This window comes from Cheilinus undulatus, linkage group 10 (assembly GCF_018320785.1).
Source record: "Cheilinus undulatus linkage group 10, ASM1832078v1, whole genome shotgun sequence".
Taxonomy (NCBI): domain Eukaryota; kingdom Metazoa; phylum Chordata; class Actinopteri; order Labriformes; family Labridae; genus Cheilinus; species Cheilinus undulatus.
Window position 1 is genome coordinate 29,191,461 of NC_054874.1, and position 15,137 is coordinate 29,206,597.

Consider the following 15,137-nt stretch of genomic DNA (forward strand, 5'->3'; position numbering starts at 1 on the left):
TTGACAAGTCCTTGCTTTCTTCAATGTGCCAAATAAATCAACCCTATTTACCAACTAACAGATGCTAAGACATGACCATCATCTGCTGGCAAAGTCATACACCCAGTGCTGTAAAAAAGGCAAATAGTTTTTCACAGCACTGTATTTTAACAGGGTAACACTCTTGTTGTCAGGCATTACTCACGTGGTGAAGGCAGGATTGTACTTGGCTCCCAGGTAGTATGAGTACAAGTTGAACATGCCGATCATGAAGGCCACAAACACCATGATGAAGATGACCATGAACTTGAAGATATCTTTGACCGTACGCCCCAGAGAGATCTGCAGGGGGCCAAAGCTCTCATTGGCTGGCAGGATGTAGGCAATGCGGGAAAAACTAAGCACCACAGCAATGGCGTACAGCCCCTCTGAGATGATCTGAGGGTCTGAGGGGCGCCACTTGTTCCTGGCTGGAAGAAAGGAAAAGCAAGGGAAAAAGAGAGAGGCTGAGCTGCTAGTGTATCATCAATGAGCTGCTGTATTGACTTTTGGAGGTAAACTGATTATTTGACCATTTTGACCATCAAATAGGACCCTGAATTTGAATTACCTGGTAAAACTATGAAGACAGCTAAATGTATGCACTTGAAGACCCCTGAGGACAACATAGTGTGTTGTATTGCATTGTTTTATTTTGTGTAATGTTATGTCATTTCATAATTCACAATTTGGTAACACTTTATTTTAGTGGGCCCTATTTACCCAGTAATTTCATCACGATTACTGGTAATGATCTTGTAATTTCTAAAGAATAAGGTGGTAATTTTCTTCTAATAAGTTGGCATTTTACAAGTAATAACTCAAAATATAATAATATTATGGCAGTATTTACCTAATAAAAATGTATTTGTATCAAGTAATTGCATGTGATATTGTGGTAATTAGGGGGTATTTTACCCTAATTACCTAGCCCAAAATATTACATGAAAATTATTTAGGAAGGACTCACTTTAAATAGACACTTAAACAATTAGACAAAGAAAGACACTTCCTGGGAATTATCAAGCAACTTAAACAGAAAATTATCATCTTATTTCTCAGGAATTATCTGGTAAAGTACCACCTAATTACCACAGAATTGCCACAGTATTACGAGGGTTGGTGTTAGGGTTAGGTTAAGGCTAAGGATAAGGATTGTTACATTATTATGAGGGTTAAGGTAAGTTAAGAGTTAGGTTAAAATACCAGCTAATTACCAGAGAACTGACACAATATTATGAGGGTTAGGGTTAAATTAAGGGTCATGGTTTGGGTAAAATACCAGCTAATTACCTCAATATTAGGAAGAATTACTTGATAACTGATACATTATTACTTCATATACTTCATTGATATTGCCCAGTGATCACTTGGTAAAATGCCAACGTATAACTAGGTTATCACCACCTTATTCTTGAGAAATTACTAGATAATTACCACTTGGTACTATACAATGACTAGTCAATTAGGGGCCACTAAGATAAAGAACTTCCCATAATTTCTATCTAGGATCACTGTTAAACGGTTCCAGACTTTTACTGTGTATATAGTATTACTGCCAGGTGTTTAAGAAGCCTCACAGAAGCAGGTGCGACCAAGCACTTGTGTGCATGCATAAGTACAATTAGCAGAGTACCTCTACAGAAGGCTTCATTCATTCCTTAAAAAGGGCTTTAAATCTCAAAGATAAACAATAAGGATGTTTACTAAAGGGGTGCTGCAAGTGCAAGTGATTTACAGTTAGATTACTGTTTTCACACTTCACTAGTAAACAGAGTTACATCAGGATAGAGGCTCTTCTTCCTGTCTCTCTGTGTGTAATGTGCTCTCTTTTCCTCCCTCTTCCCTCACTCCCTCCTAGAGATAATATGAGAGATAATAATACGCAGCTATTATTAGACAAGATGAGAAATGTGAAGTAATGCTTTGGGAAACACAATCTTGAGGCATTTATTGTCAACATGCATTGACAACACAGCACTGTTTTCACGACAGTAATTAAAGCAATACAGTGGCTTAAAAAAAACAAAACAAAACAAAAAAAAAAAAAAACTCAGGATATGGTATAACAGTATTACTGCCCAGCCCTAGTCGTATAATATCATAGTTTACCTATGTAATATCTTCTTAAATCTGATGCATACGCAAGTGTGATGTATTGTGATGTATGTTTAACAGACAATTATCTTCCAAAGCTGTATTTCTGAATTGGTTTTACAAATTTGAAAAATTTTTTCCAGAAAAAAGTTTTTTCTAAAGTGGATCTGAGTTTATGGAAATTTCTACTATGTCTAACATTTCTGTGTCTCCACAGATATACAGAGGATTTTTTAAAGTCACTCCAGGACCCAGCTCAAGCTATCAGAGAGGTCAAGATCAGGAGTAGAGATGAGGAGTCTCACCTCTCTTCCTAGTCTAATTTCATCAGCTTGAGTTAGATTAAATGCTGTTTTTTCTACTGTCAAGAGTGTCAGGACACACAGTTTGTGAGTCTGTGAACCTTTCACAGAGACAGTCTGACTCTTACCACTTGACGTCAATCAACGGAGTCTGTGTTATCATATTTTGAGTTGCGATTAAGGTTAAGGTTGCCCTAAAGGAATAAAAAGGGGAACTACTTAGGGCCTCTTCAGAAATCTGGCCTTAACCCTAAAGTGTGTTTGTGTCACTGTTTCTCCTACAAACTTTTGAAAATTCAGTTTAGGATTTTACAGCTTTTCAGATTTGTCTTGTGTTTTTTGTTGATATAATGTGTTTATTAATTGGTCTATAATGCACATGGACGTGTTTCATGTTCTGTCTTACTTTTAAAAGAATGTGTTAAAATACGGATTTATTAACATGAGATCACTTTTTTCTCTATAACTTCATTAGCCATGGTGATAAATATCAGCTTTAAAGCATACAAAGTATCAGCTCATTATTACTTTACAACAGAGAAAGGGGAGGAGATGCAGACATAAGGGGCTGAGTCTGAACATGTAGACAGACACCTCTTCATGTGAACTCTTTAACCGCCAGGTTGCTGCCATTATTTTTCCATGGTTTTCTGAGACAGCCTTGAACACTTCTCTGTGGCTGAATTCATATCTTCTTCATTTCTGAAACTATTTTATCTCTCTAACACTAAAGGCTCCTCGCTGAGCCCCACTTACACGTAGGGGTCGGAGTACAGAGAGAAAGACTTACAAACAGGCTATGTGGAGGTTGCACTGCTGTAAGTGTTGTTAAATATGACGTGGACGAGCATATATGCAAAAAGGATGTTCAGAATCATATCACATATCACATGTGCTAGAAGACTAATACTGGATACATACAAGTCTTTGTCATTGTGCCAAAAATTTAAGACCTCTCACTGGTAAAAATAAGAGTTTTTAAGGCCTTAAATTTCATATGTCAAATTTAAGAATTTTTATGACATTTCAAGGATACACAGGAACCCTGCATCTGAGTCTCCAGTGTCTTCTTCTCCCAATACAACAAAGACTGTTCAGTGTAGGGATGGGAATTGATATGATTTTATTGATATCAATGCCTTAATAAATAAATCGAAATAAAATAATAAAAATAATTTGCAATGCTTTCTTTCAAAAAACGAAACCTTAAAATAGATATAAAACTAATCTCTGGATCCTAGATCTCTGGAGGACAAAATAGATTTGAATCTTGTACAACAGTTCATGTGCAAAAAGATGCATGCCTTGCATGAAAACACTGTTTGACAGACATTGTGCATTGCATTGTTCGCTGCATTTTTTGAGAAATGAAGCCACACTTTCAACTGCTTTAGCCTGTTTTTGTCACTGTCTGTCATGTTTACTTCCTCGACATCTCTGTTCTTGTTCGTAGTGACTGCCTCTCACAAAACCATGTTTTCCAAAGCACATAAAGGTAAGTCTTTGATAAGGGTGTCGTTAAAGGGATACTTCAACATTTTGGCAAATTCGTCCATTGCCATAATTCCTATAGTCTTAGTAATAGGTTCGTTACCTTCAGTTGTCGGTGCAAGCTGTTTTTAGATCGGCTGCTGCCGAGTTCGGACCTGCTGTGCCAACTCAATGTAAGCAGACGGTATTTCGGCTTTCCCTCATCAAACTCATCAATACACAATCCAACAACTCCAAAATGTGTCATAGACAAGTCGTGACCTGCACATTCACCATTTTTTATTTAATAATAATGATGAAATATACATAATATATATAAAAAAAATATTAAAGTAATTTGAGCAACTTTTTATTTGATGAGGAAGTCGACCACGAGCTGCACATATCCATAACCAATCCTACAGTTACAGAAGAATCACCATGTGTGCAGGAGGTGTTCTTAAAGAGAATAATCTTAGCCTTAAGGGATGTGATCTTTGAGGAAGGAGAGGGTTCAGTAAGAAGAGGAATTAAGTGATAAAGGGCTGCCATGTTGGAGCAAGGAAGGTGAGCAAACCAGAATAAGACTGTTATCAAAGATAGGGGATGACAGCAACCATGGCTCAAGGAAGCAAAAAGGGAGTGAACAGTGGGGGAGGAGCAGAAAAGAGGCACATTTAGTCATGAAGGCATAGAAAATTATTTTGGTTGATGGAATAATGAGATTTAAGATATGGTAAAAAGTAAGAGAATAAGGCTCAGTATCATTTACTGTCTTTAAACTAAAATAAAAGGAGTGTTTGTATTATACACAATGTTTGCTCTCTGAGTGAAAAGAGGGATAGAAATAACTGATGCTTTAATGCATTCACATCTTTATGCCTTTCTAGTGTCATGTCAGATTCACACCACCAGATGACAGTACTGATGAAGGTTCCCTCTGAAGGTGTGTACAGTCCAGTGTTACCTAAAGCCTGCAGCGGGTTTTACTAAGCTGTATTGGATTTTTGGTTCAGGAGGTGGAGTCAAACTGTTTGAGGTTTGCACTCTGCTCATTTTGTGAACTTCATTGGCATAGAAAGTATCAGTCAAACACATGCACATACTCTGTGAACACAATTAGTCTGGGCAAGCATTTGGGCAGTGAATGTGCAACTCTGCCATCCAAACAAGAATCAAACAGGAGCATATGTGCACAAATATGTTTCTGAATTAAGTATGCAAAAATGACAGTTTTCTCTGAACAATAAATACACTCTCATTTTGGAGTGTCCTAAGCTTTGGACTTGGATTAATTCTGACATTCAAAAATACTGGTCAGGTTTGCTGCCTTATCAGGAGCCAAGGAAGCACAAAGACTTAAGCACCTCATGAAAGTGTTTCCATTTTATCATGTGCTGTCAGAATTGGCTTTTTGAGGGTAAAACTGTCTGGTAGATAAGACAAGAGACAGTTTGACAATTCATGCCACAGAAAGAGACTCAATATCAGAGGAAAAGTGAGGATTTAAAGAAAGGGCTTCACAGATAATTGTCACCTAAACTTTGGAAATGTTTGCCCCCAATTAAGTACTCCAAAAACAAATAAATATGTAGTCCATGAAAACTTTCAATCAGACTTAAAAAACAAGATATATTTCTCACCATATGTGAAATAGGCAACTTCCTCAGGCAGCGAGGCGTTGCTGAGGTCTTCGTCAGGGACATGCATGTCCACATACTGCTGCGCTTTGGACGCCTTGAGGAATGCCATGAAGCGTGCCGTGAAGGACGCCACGAAGATGGACAACATGCCGAAGTCCAGAACATTCCACAGATGCATGACGTACTCTCGGGGCCCGTCGCTCCAGATTTCCTTACATTCTGACCAAATCATACCTGAGGAAAGAGGACACCCACACCATGAAAAACATATGGGCAATAAAGGAACACAAACACAAAGATCAGGGTTTAAACAGAAAATGTCACATAAGACTTTATCCTTTTTAAATACTGCATGTAAGATCCTCTTCAAACATTTTACAACCCTACTGCATCTCCAGTTTTTAACCAGTCACATTAGCGACGCAGTTATGAGTGTTTTGTGGTGATTGCAAGATCAAAATTTGGGAAAAAGAAGAAAATAAAACACCAGTAATATTTGCTATTGCAAATAACTGCTGGGCAATCAATCACATTTCCATTACAGTTTCTAATGTGGCTGTCCACAATCATGAAAACAAGATCAGTCACATGAGTTGTGGCACCTGTTATTGGAGCAAAGTCCAAGAGCACATAAGAGTACATTACTACCTGAAAAACATCATTTAATTCTTTTGAATTGAGTTAGTTATCATCATATTAGTTTATTTATTGTTTTGCATATTTTTTTAAAATACTTGTTCGGCAGAATTTGAATTGTTAAAAATGTTTAAGCTTGGACAGTACATGTGATATAGATAGATTGAATAAATGAGTAATTGGGTTGAAAATTCGTGATTTCATTATTAAGCATAATAATAGATATAATATATATCATAGATAAAAGATAATGATAGATTTTTGCAATAATCAAGAGGCTTTAATGCGAATTAAGCCTTCTTGGAGGATTATCAGATTAGGCTATGAAAAATAGAGACCTCTGAATTTGTGTTTAGTAGATTATTTTTTTGTTGTTGTAACAATGCAATCCAGTTCTTGGCGGTCAATCTTATACCAGAGGAAAGCCTATATTTCCCTGTTAAATGGTGCCACATTTGTTAGGAACATGCATTTGTGGGATGAGCAGCAGAGCTATGTGGATTGCAACCTTGAAAATTTGCCAAATCTTTTTTGCCAGTGCCAAACAGCTTATTTTGCTGTTGCTGATGACTCTGGTTTTGAGCTCAGGTGCTGACAATCAGGTGCCTGATTGGCATTCTCATTGCAGAGCGATATCAAGATGGGATCCTGCAACCAGTGGCAATCCCATATTTCCACAGTCTGGGACTTAACTCTATCCTCCAAGATGACAATGCTTGCCCCCACAGAGAGGGGTTTATCAGAGACTACCTCCAGAACTTAGGAGTGGAGAGGATGGAATGGCCTCCTAGCAGTCCTGACCTCAACCTGCTAAAGAATGGGATGCCACCCCATAGTAGTGTGTGACCAGCATGAGGAGGAGGTGCCAGGCTGTTGTGGCTGTGTATGGTTCTTCCACACGCTAGTCAGCTCTCCTGTTTGCTAAATGAATAAATTGTTAAATTGCCAATATATCTTGTTTCTTCAGACTTCAATCATCCAATCCACTGGCACTGCAGTTGAAACTGCTAAACTAAGTACAACGGCATACATTTAAGGTTTACGACAAATACAAAACACAGGGCATTTAAGGATTCATATTATATTCTTTAAATCAGATTTGATGCAGTGTCATGTCTATGACCATCATTTTATTGTTGCGGTTGATAAGCTCATAGGTCAGAGATATTAATTTTGATTATTTATTTCCATAAGGGTTTTTAATTCTCCCAGCATGCTTTAGAGATATGCTGGCACAACATGCTCTATATGATTCATTAATCATGTTTAGTATGACTAATGTTGATATAAAATCTATTAAGCCAGATTAAAGGTGTCAAACAAATTAGTGCTGCATAATTAATCCAATCATAATTGCGACATCAGGCTGCTATTACATAATCACGTAAAAAACTGCAATTACTTTCATATTAGGTAGTACCAGTGTGGGAATTGAGCACCTGCCACCAACCAAATGAGGGTATTTTTGAGCAGTGTTTGGTGAATATGCTCAACCTACTGTCCGCCTGGGCATGTAAATAAAAGGAACATAACAGACTGATTTTGTAATGGTAAATGGCATGAATTGAGTCCTGGCTTTCTAGTTGTTTTTGCTGACATTTTAGATCAGAACCGAGAACATCTTATCACTAATTGACCAAAGAACCCAGCTCCCTTGTCCCTATGTCAGAGCTGCTAACAGATTTGGGATGATGTAGTACTGCAGCAGCTCTACCTGTTAAACAAATAGTTCACTCCTCTTAAGTCCAAGATAGTTAAACAAGGCCTGAATTCCAGCGTGAGACTGCAGGAATCATGCAAAAAAAAAAAAAAAAAAAAAAAAAATATATATATATATATATATATATATATTAGGGCTGTCAAAGTTAATACGTTAATATCGCGTTAACTCAAATTACTTTTAACGCCGCTAAATTTTTTGTCGCACGATTAACGCATGCGTGTTCTGTATGACCCTCGACCCATCCCGTAGTTTGCCAGACCAGGAAGTGGCGCTATCGTGATGCGATACAAGTGAGCAGAAATGGATAAAGAACAGAGACTTTTGAATGACAGGTTCAGCTTTCAGATCATGTCAGATAAGACTGAAGTTATTTTCTCCTACTGTCGGCATGAATGGAGTTACAGGAAGTTCGTAGAGTCTTATATAGCCCGCACCACTCGCTAGCCATGCACACCGCTAATGCAGAGAGCCGCCCCCCTCGCCATGCTGGATTTGTTTACAATGGAGACACTCAGATAACTCTGCAGGGATGGACTCGCAATCTGGCATACTGAGCATTTCCCGGTGTGTCGACGCACTTTTGGGCCAGTGTGATTTATTCATTTATTTAGGCTATTATATCTGCCATGAACCGGCACCACAGCTGCGCTATTGACAGTTGACTGGTCTGATCAGATCTCCTAAAGGTCCGCTCTCATCCCCACACAGCTCCTGCTTGAAAGTGAAAGTATTCGGAAAAAAACGAAACTTACTAAAACGATCGACTGGAACTGTGAATGAACGCCAAATTTAAATAACAGTCAATCAAGATGCTGCAAAACTGTCAAAGACTCTGCAGTCCCTAGAGGAGATTGTCTGATGCATGGTAAATGTACAGCTGCATCATGAGGAGGAGTAGACAGAGCAGCAGAGGCTGGTGTGTAACAGGAGAGCAGAGGTTAGTGAATGAGCTCTGTAGAGTATCATAATATAAGCTGAAAGCATTATTAGACTGTGGGTCTTCTTTATTTAGGAAGAAAAAAATGGTTTTAGATTAAATCTGTAGCTCTTCTATGACCTGAAGAATGAAGAGATGGTTAAGTCATCTTAATTTACCTTAAAAGTTCTCCACTCAGACTTCTTTTACTTTGTGTGTTCATAAGTTTTGAAAAGCAGCTTCACATGTGTGTTTATTGACATCATTCCAGTAAATCTACTGGACTGATGACAGTCATTTCTTACTGTTAGCATTTATTTTACATTTGGACTACATGTTTTAGTTTGAAAGTAAAAATATGATAAATAATAGCAGACATTTTTTAAGTAATTACTTGCTTTTTCTCTTGAGCAAGGCAGGTGTGTCCACCTTACTCACATCAGAACAGTGAAACACCATTAGATGTGTCTGTGCCTTACTGCTGAGCTCTCAGCAGAGACTTGACTTCTTTATGTCCATGTGTGATGATGAGATCTGTTGTTTGGTGTTCAGCTGCTGAGAACAGAGGATTTAACTTCTAGAAGTCTAAAGTTTAACTCTACATTGTGGTATTATTCAGTAATGTTACATTAAGGTCAGTATCTCCATCTGTTGTGGCTTGAGTTTACCATGTTATGCTCTCAGCATATTTTTGCAGCGTTCAGTATCTTTGAGCTCAGACTAGAGAATTTTCTGGACTTTATCTGTTGTTGTTTTAGGTTGTTGATATGAACAAACATTTGCATAAAGAAAGCATTTTTGTCCACTTGTGTTAATAAGGGTATTTAAATCTTGATAAATAGTACTGTAAGGCACATTTAGAATAGACAAAAAAAGTGCGATTAATTTGCGATTAATCACGAGTTAACTATGGAATTTGCAAGATTAATCACGATTAAAATTTTTAATCTATTGACAGCCCTAATATATATATATATATATATATATATATATATATATATATATATATATATGTGTGTATGTGTGTGTGTTTGTGTGTGTGTGTGTGTCTGACACTCATACTGGTCAAACAAAAAAATGAGCAATAACACTCAACACACACTTTCCAGCATAACTCTGATGGTGATAACTCTCCCAAGATGATCTCATAACAACAGACTGCTTATTTTATCTCTAAATTGAAGCTTGATTGCAGTTAAATCTGAGTTTTTATAACCTGGCTGCAATGGAGACCCAAACTAGTCCCAAAATATTATGATCACGAGGAAGCTGATATCAGTATTTTCTTAAATAGTGTGAGCATTTCCCTTTATTAAATAGCCCATAACTTGAATACTACAATTCTTAATTTTTAAATTATACCTCATTTGATTTTGCTGCTTGCTAAAACAGGATGGTTGGTACATTCTTGAAAGGTACATGAAAAAGTTCATTTCCGACCCTGAGTAATACTTGAATGGTTTATAAAAATGTCTCCAGAAAGGCCTTTTAGTTTATAATAGTGCCCCTACTGAACTCTGTAGACGTACCTTTATTTTCAAAAAGGAAAACTTTGATCTTTTGGGAAAATATGAAGTTAGTTTGAAAGTAGTAATGTAAAAACTTTTTTTTTAATGCTACTTAATATTTGTATGTTTTGAGTTGTGATATAAACTTTCCCAAACTAGAATTTCTCTGCATTGTCCTTGATAACCGAGTGAGTAGACTCATGATACCATTACATACCTATAAAAATACATAGTAGTAGTGAGTAGTTATTTTTTTGCCTTTGAGTTTATGTTTAGCAGAAGTAAACTGCAAAGAAACAACAACCGTTCAAACCCAAGACAAGTATAGGATTAGCATGAAGGCCAGGCAGTTAATCAAGTTTAGATTCAATGGCAGGATGTTTTAACCTGACACGCCAGATGGATGTGTGAAACACACAACCACTCACAGACAGGATTTGGGAAAAGGCGGAGGCTTTGAAAAAAAACTTGGAGGGCGATTGGATGAAAGTTCTGTCACATCTTTGCGGGACAATCAGAGCAACAAAACATGTGACGTCGTAGCCACAAACCGAGGATAAAACTCCGTAGAGAGCTACGTGAACCATGGCAACTATAGACATGTCAGTACACGACTGTTGTTTTTGAAAAGAAGACATCTCAATGCTGTTCTTTGTTCTTCTTTAAATGAAGAAATGTCATCAAGTTCTGATAAAACTTACGTTACAGCAGCATCCACGCTAATGTCTTCTGCCATAATTGCATTGGCCTCTTGTCGCTGCTTGCATATGTCACAACTCTGCTGCACCTGAAAGTACAGCTCATCGCTGATTGGTCCTGTCACTTTCTAACTGGGCCCAAACGGTTCAGATGGGAGCTTTGCAAGATGAATTTGCCATTAAGAAACATTGAAACTGGTGGATCCATCTGCTTTGTAAGGCTAAATATGTATTTCTTTGACCTGAAATATGTGTCAAAAACTAGTTAATCATAATAACTATAATGACAGTGATCTAGTAAGGAGTTGTTTATTGTCTTTGGCAAACAACTGCTCTTGATCAGTGCTGATAATGAAACTCAATGCACCCAAATAACAGGTCAGTTTTAACCGATAGCTGTTTAAGGTACATAGAGATCCATGGTGGTTCTAGTGTTAAGACCCTGCAGACTCTGAAGAAGAAGAGGCCCTTTAAAGCCCTCATACTGACATAAACAAGTCTCTATATGAATTGTCACAATTGCATACTAACAGACAGCTGTCGAGAACAAGGCTTATAATTCATATCCAACCACTCCAACATCTCCATTGAGCTCTCAGGTGTATACAAACACAGAGTGCAAAACCTGGATACCTCCCACACAAACACTCAGTCATTCTCTATTTGGAGCCCAAACAAGGAGAAAATTACTTACTGAAAAAGCAACCCTGATCAGAATCATCTCTCTAACAATTACAGGGCCTTCAAAGCATGCGGCTGGAATTACAATTACCCCGCTCTCCCCCAGCCACTGCTCACCGCACACAAACACACAGGAGCACCTGCAGCCAGAAAAAAACCAAGCCTGGGAAGAGAATGGCGCCATTAGATGTAAACAAATAAAAAGAGAACCATATGTGCTCCAACATACACCAAACACTCACATAATGCTGTTATATCGATGAGTGTGTTTGTGTGTATGCTGAGAGACAGTGGAACATCAGCAGATGGGAAGCAGCTGAGGCCTGACAGATATTGCCATGGGCTATTTATCTGTTGGGGTTCTCTTTGTTTGCCTGTCATCCCTGTCTCTCTCCCTGCTTCCTAAAACATCTCTTCTCCTCACTTTTCTTTCAAGTTGCTCCTTTAACTGCTCTTCTAGTTCTCTTTCCCTCTACTCTCAAATCGTCCCTCAGGCACCAACTCTCAGGTCAACCTCTGTATTTCCCTCCAGCTTTTAGTTTGGTTCCCAGAAGTCTGCTGGGCCCAACAAACATTTATTAGATATCTATGATGATCAAAGAGAATCGCATTCTGCTTTACTCCATTAAAGTTGGGATTAATAGGTCAGCTTCTCTAAAGGAACTTCAGTGTTTTATAGGGGAGGTTTTGGTTGTAAAATACTTATAGATATGATTTAATAAATTTAATAGCACCTCTTAAACCTTGGTGATAAACAACATCAAAAACTCTGTTGCATGTTACAGTATTAATACAGTATATATATGTTGGTTAAATATGCAATTTAAAGACTAAATCCATCTGAAGCTTTGTCTCCCTTTAGTGTCATTCTTTAACACGATGGAGAATTTGCTTTGACAAAGACTATCTCACATCTATTTGCATTTTAATTGGATGTCACACTGGAGAGTCTCAAACCCTCACAGCAAGTGTGGACTGTGCATGTGAGAAGGAGACTCACCCAGCACCCACTTCATGATCAGCATCTCTGTCCAGGAGAATTGGGTGGTCTTGACTCTGAACACCTGTCGAGGGTGGTCTGTTATTGTCTCATTGGGCAGGTTTTTGACTCCCTCAAAGCGGTCGGAGGCATTGACAACCAGCAGTCCCAGGAAGATGGTGAAGGAGACGGCGTGGGCTACGAACTTCATGAAGGGGCTCCGCAGGATCTGACCCAGCTGGAAGAAAAAGACTGAAGTTATAGTAAAAAATCCCTTTCTTTACTTCATACCTTGCCTACTTGGCCAGCTAGTGCATCTAGGAACTGTGCTGTAATTTCCTTTTGAGTAGATAAGAGCAGACATTTCTGATTAAAATTATACAAATACACTTGGTTAGATTTGAGTTTTGCATTGTGTGGATACTTTGTGTCACTCCATTAATAACCATATAAATAACTGGGCTCTACCAGTTCCTTTCTGGAAACATTAGCTGAGCTGATTGTTTATATCAGTTTGAATCCTCTTCCTTCCTGCATGCACATCCTGGCATAACGCTTTAGTTTTTACACATGACTGCCACCTACAGACCAAAGACACAAAATGCAGGAGAGTTTTGGAATCAACCCAAATGTCTTCTAATTTATTCACTTCATTTGAAACACATTTTTGATTTCAGGAAGTTTCTGACTTCCTATTATCAGTTAAAATCAGTTATTTTCTTTTCAGGTTTCATTATTTAATGCTGTTTACATTTGACACGGATTTCAACAGTGTGGGAGAGTGTGATTTTTCTAGACACACATCTGAAAACACCATGACATGGCTACCTTAGCAGGCAGCTGCTATACCTCACTAATGTGAATAAGCACTGAAACCACTGATCTCTTTCACTACAACATCATGACAGAGAAAATACATACTAAACGTTTGTACCTGAATGCACTGTATGGGGAATACATGCTGCAACATGGTGATCCACAAGAACATACACTACCTCCAAGCCCATAGAGACATCTTTGTGATCATCAAATTTGCTCTCTCTAAACCTGCTGTGTTCAATATTAACTAACCACAGGAAACCTCGACTCTCTGCATGCACAGTAACACATCAGATCCAATAGCAGTCTCCATGTAACACGCATGACCGAACCATGTTGGAACGGGCTGTTTGGTTAAACCTGCTTTAAAGTTCTCCCTGCCGCTGGAATGGCTCTGCCCCCTTCATTTCTCTCACCTCCCACTCTGATAACACTGATCCATTTAAGCCCTCAGCTTAAGAGAGATGGCCATCACAGATATTGAAGACTCCCAGTGAGGACTGCAAACACTGTGGGCTTCTTTTTTTATATCAGTGTGATGATGACGAGAACTGATTTTCTCTCCTCCTGTGGACAGTGTCTGCTGGAAAGAGGCGGGCGTATGTAAATATGGTTTGGTTGAAATGACCAGAATAGAGCTGCTGGGTCTTTTATTATTCCCTTACATGGCTCCACCAGGGAGAATCAAAGCTGACATACGCTGTGAGCAGACAGGCGTCCATGATGAATAATTACTTATCCAGATGGGAGGAAACACCTACTGTCACGCTGATTCATATTCTACATGCAGTTTGTGTCAAACAGATATTACATCATGGAGATTTACACGTGTGTGATTTAAGCTGCTGTCCCCACTGCTGTTTCTCTTTAACCTGCTAGCTAGAACATACATACCAATCACCTTTACCAATACAGATTACTCTTTCAAATAAATTATAAATCAAATATACATAACTATGAAGAAATAATCAATGAATCAATCTTTATTTGTATAGCATTATTTCATAACCTATGTTATCTCAAGACACTTTACAAAGAAGACAGGTCTAGATTAAACTCTCTGTTACATCATTAATAAAGACAGACGCAATATGAATCCAACATGAGCTCAGCACTAAGCAACATATAGCTGAACAGAACCAGACTTCTGTTTAAAGACATCTACTGAAGTCGTGCTGGGTAAAACTTGTACCTTGCCAAGCACATGGATCTGCCAGATACCATGTCTGTCATCAGGCAAATCCCTCAAGCAAAGCTCCTTATCTGAAATGCTTGTGCCTGGACTGAAAAATTACTGGACCAATCAGCATTGATTTTTTTTTTTTTCTAAAATTTATTTTTGGGCCTTTTCATACCTTTATTAAGAGAGGTGGACAGTGGATAGACTCGGAAACAGCCTTACGCCTTAAACCACTCAACCATCTGTGTGCTACCAATCAGCATTGTTTAAGGAGAAGAAGGGAGCAGCAGGCATGGTTAACAGCTGCTGCCCATGGAGCAGGAAGCTTGCATGTAGTTACAGTGCCAGTTTTCATAAGAACTAAACTGCATTTCTTTCTTTAGATAAGAGCAGAGAACCACACTGAAAGATTTCTTGGTGGAAAATTATGTTTTTGCGCTATTCCTGTTTCGCATGAGTTTGATTCT

The 15,137-nt window shown here is 38.3% G+C and overlaps 1 protein-coding gene across 1 annotated transcript in view; it reads right to left on the minus strand.

Annotated features, from left to right (window-relative positions):
- Positions 1 to 15,137, minus strand: part of LOC121516481 (short transient receptor potential channel 7) — an 80,113-nt gene that overhangs the window by 38,999 nt on the left and 25,977 nt on the right. The window contains exons 4-6 of the mRNA XM_041797792.1: positions 12,693 to 12,909; positions 5,531 to 5,764; positions 185 to 449 (exon numbers count right to left, since the gene is read on the minus strand). Of these exons, the coding sequence (XP_041653726.1) occupies positions 185 to 449; positions 5,531 to 5,764; positions 12,693 to 12,909 (716 nt within the window). The remainder of the gene's footprint in view (positions 1 to 184; positions 450 to 5,530; positions 5,765 to 12,692; positions 12,910 to 15,137) is intronic.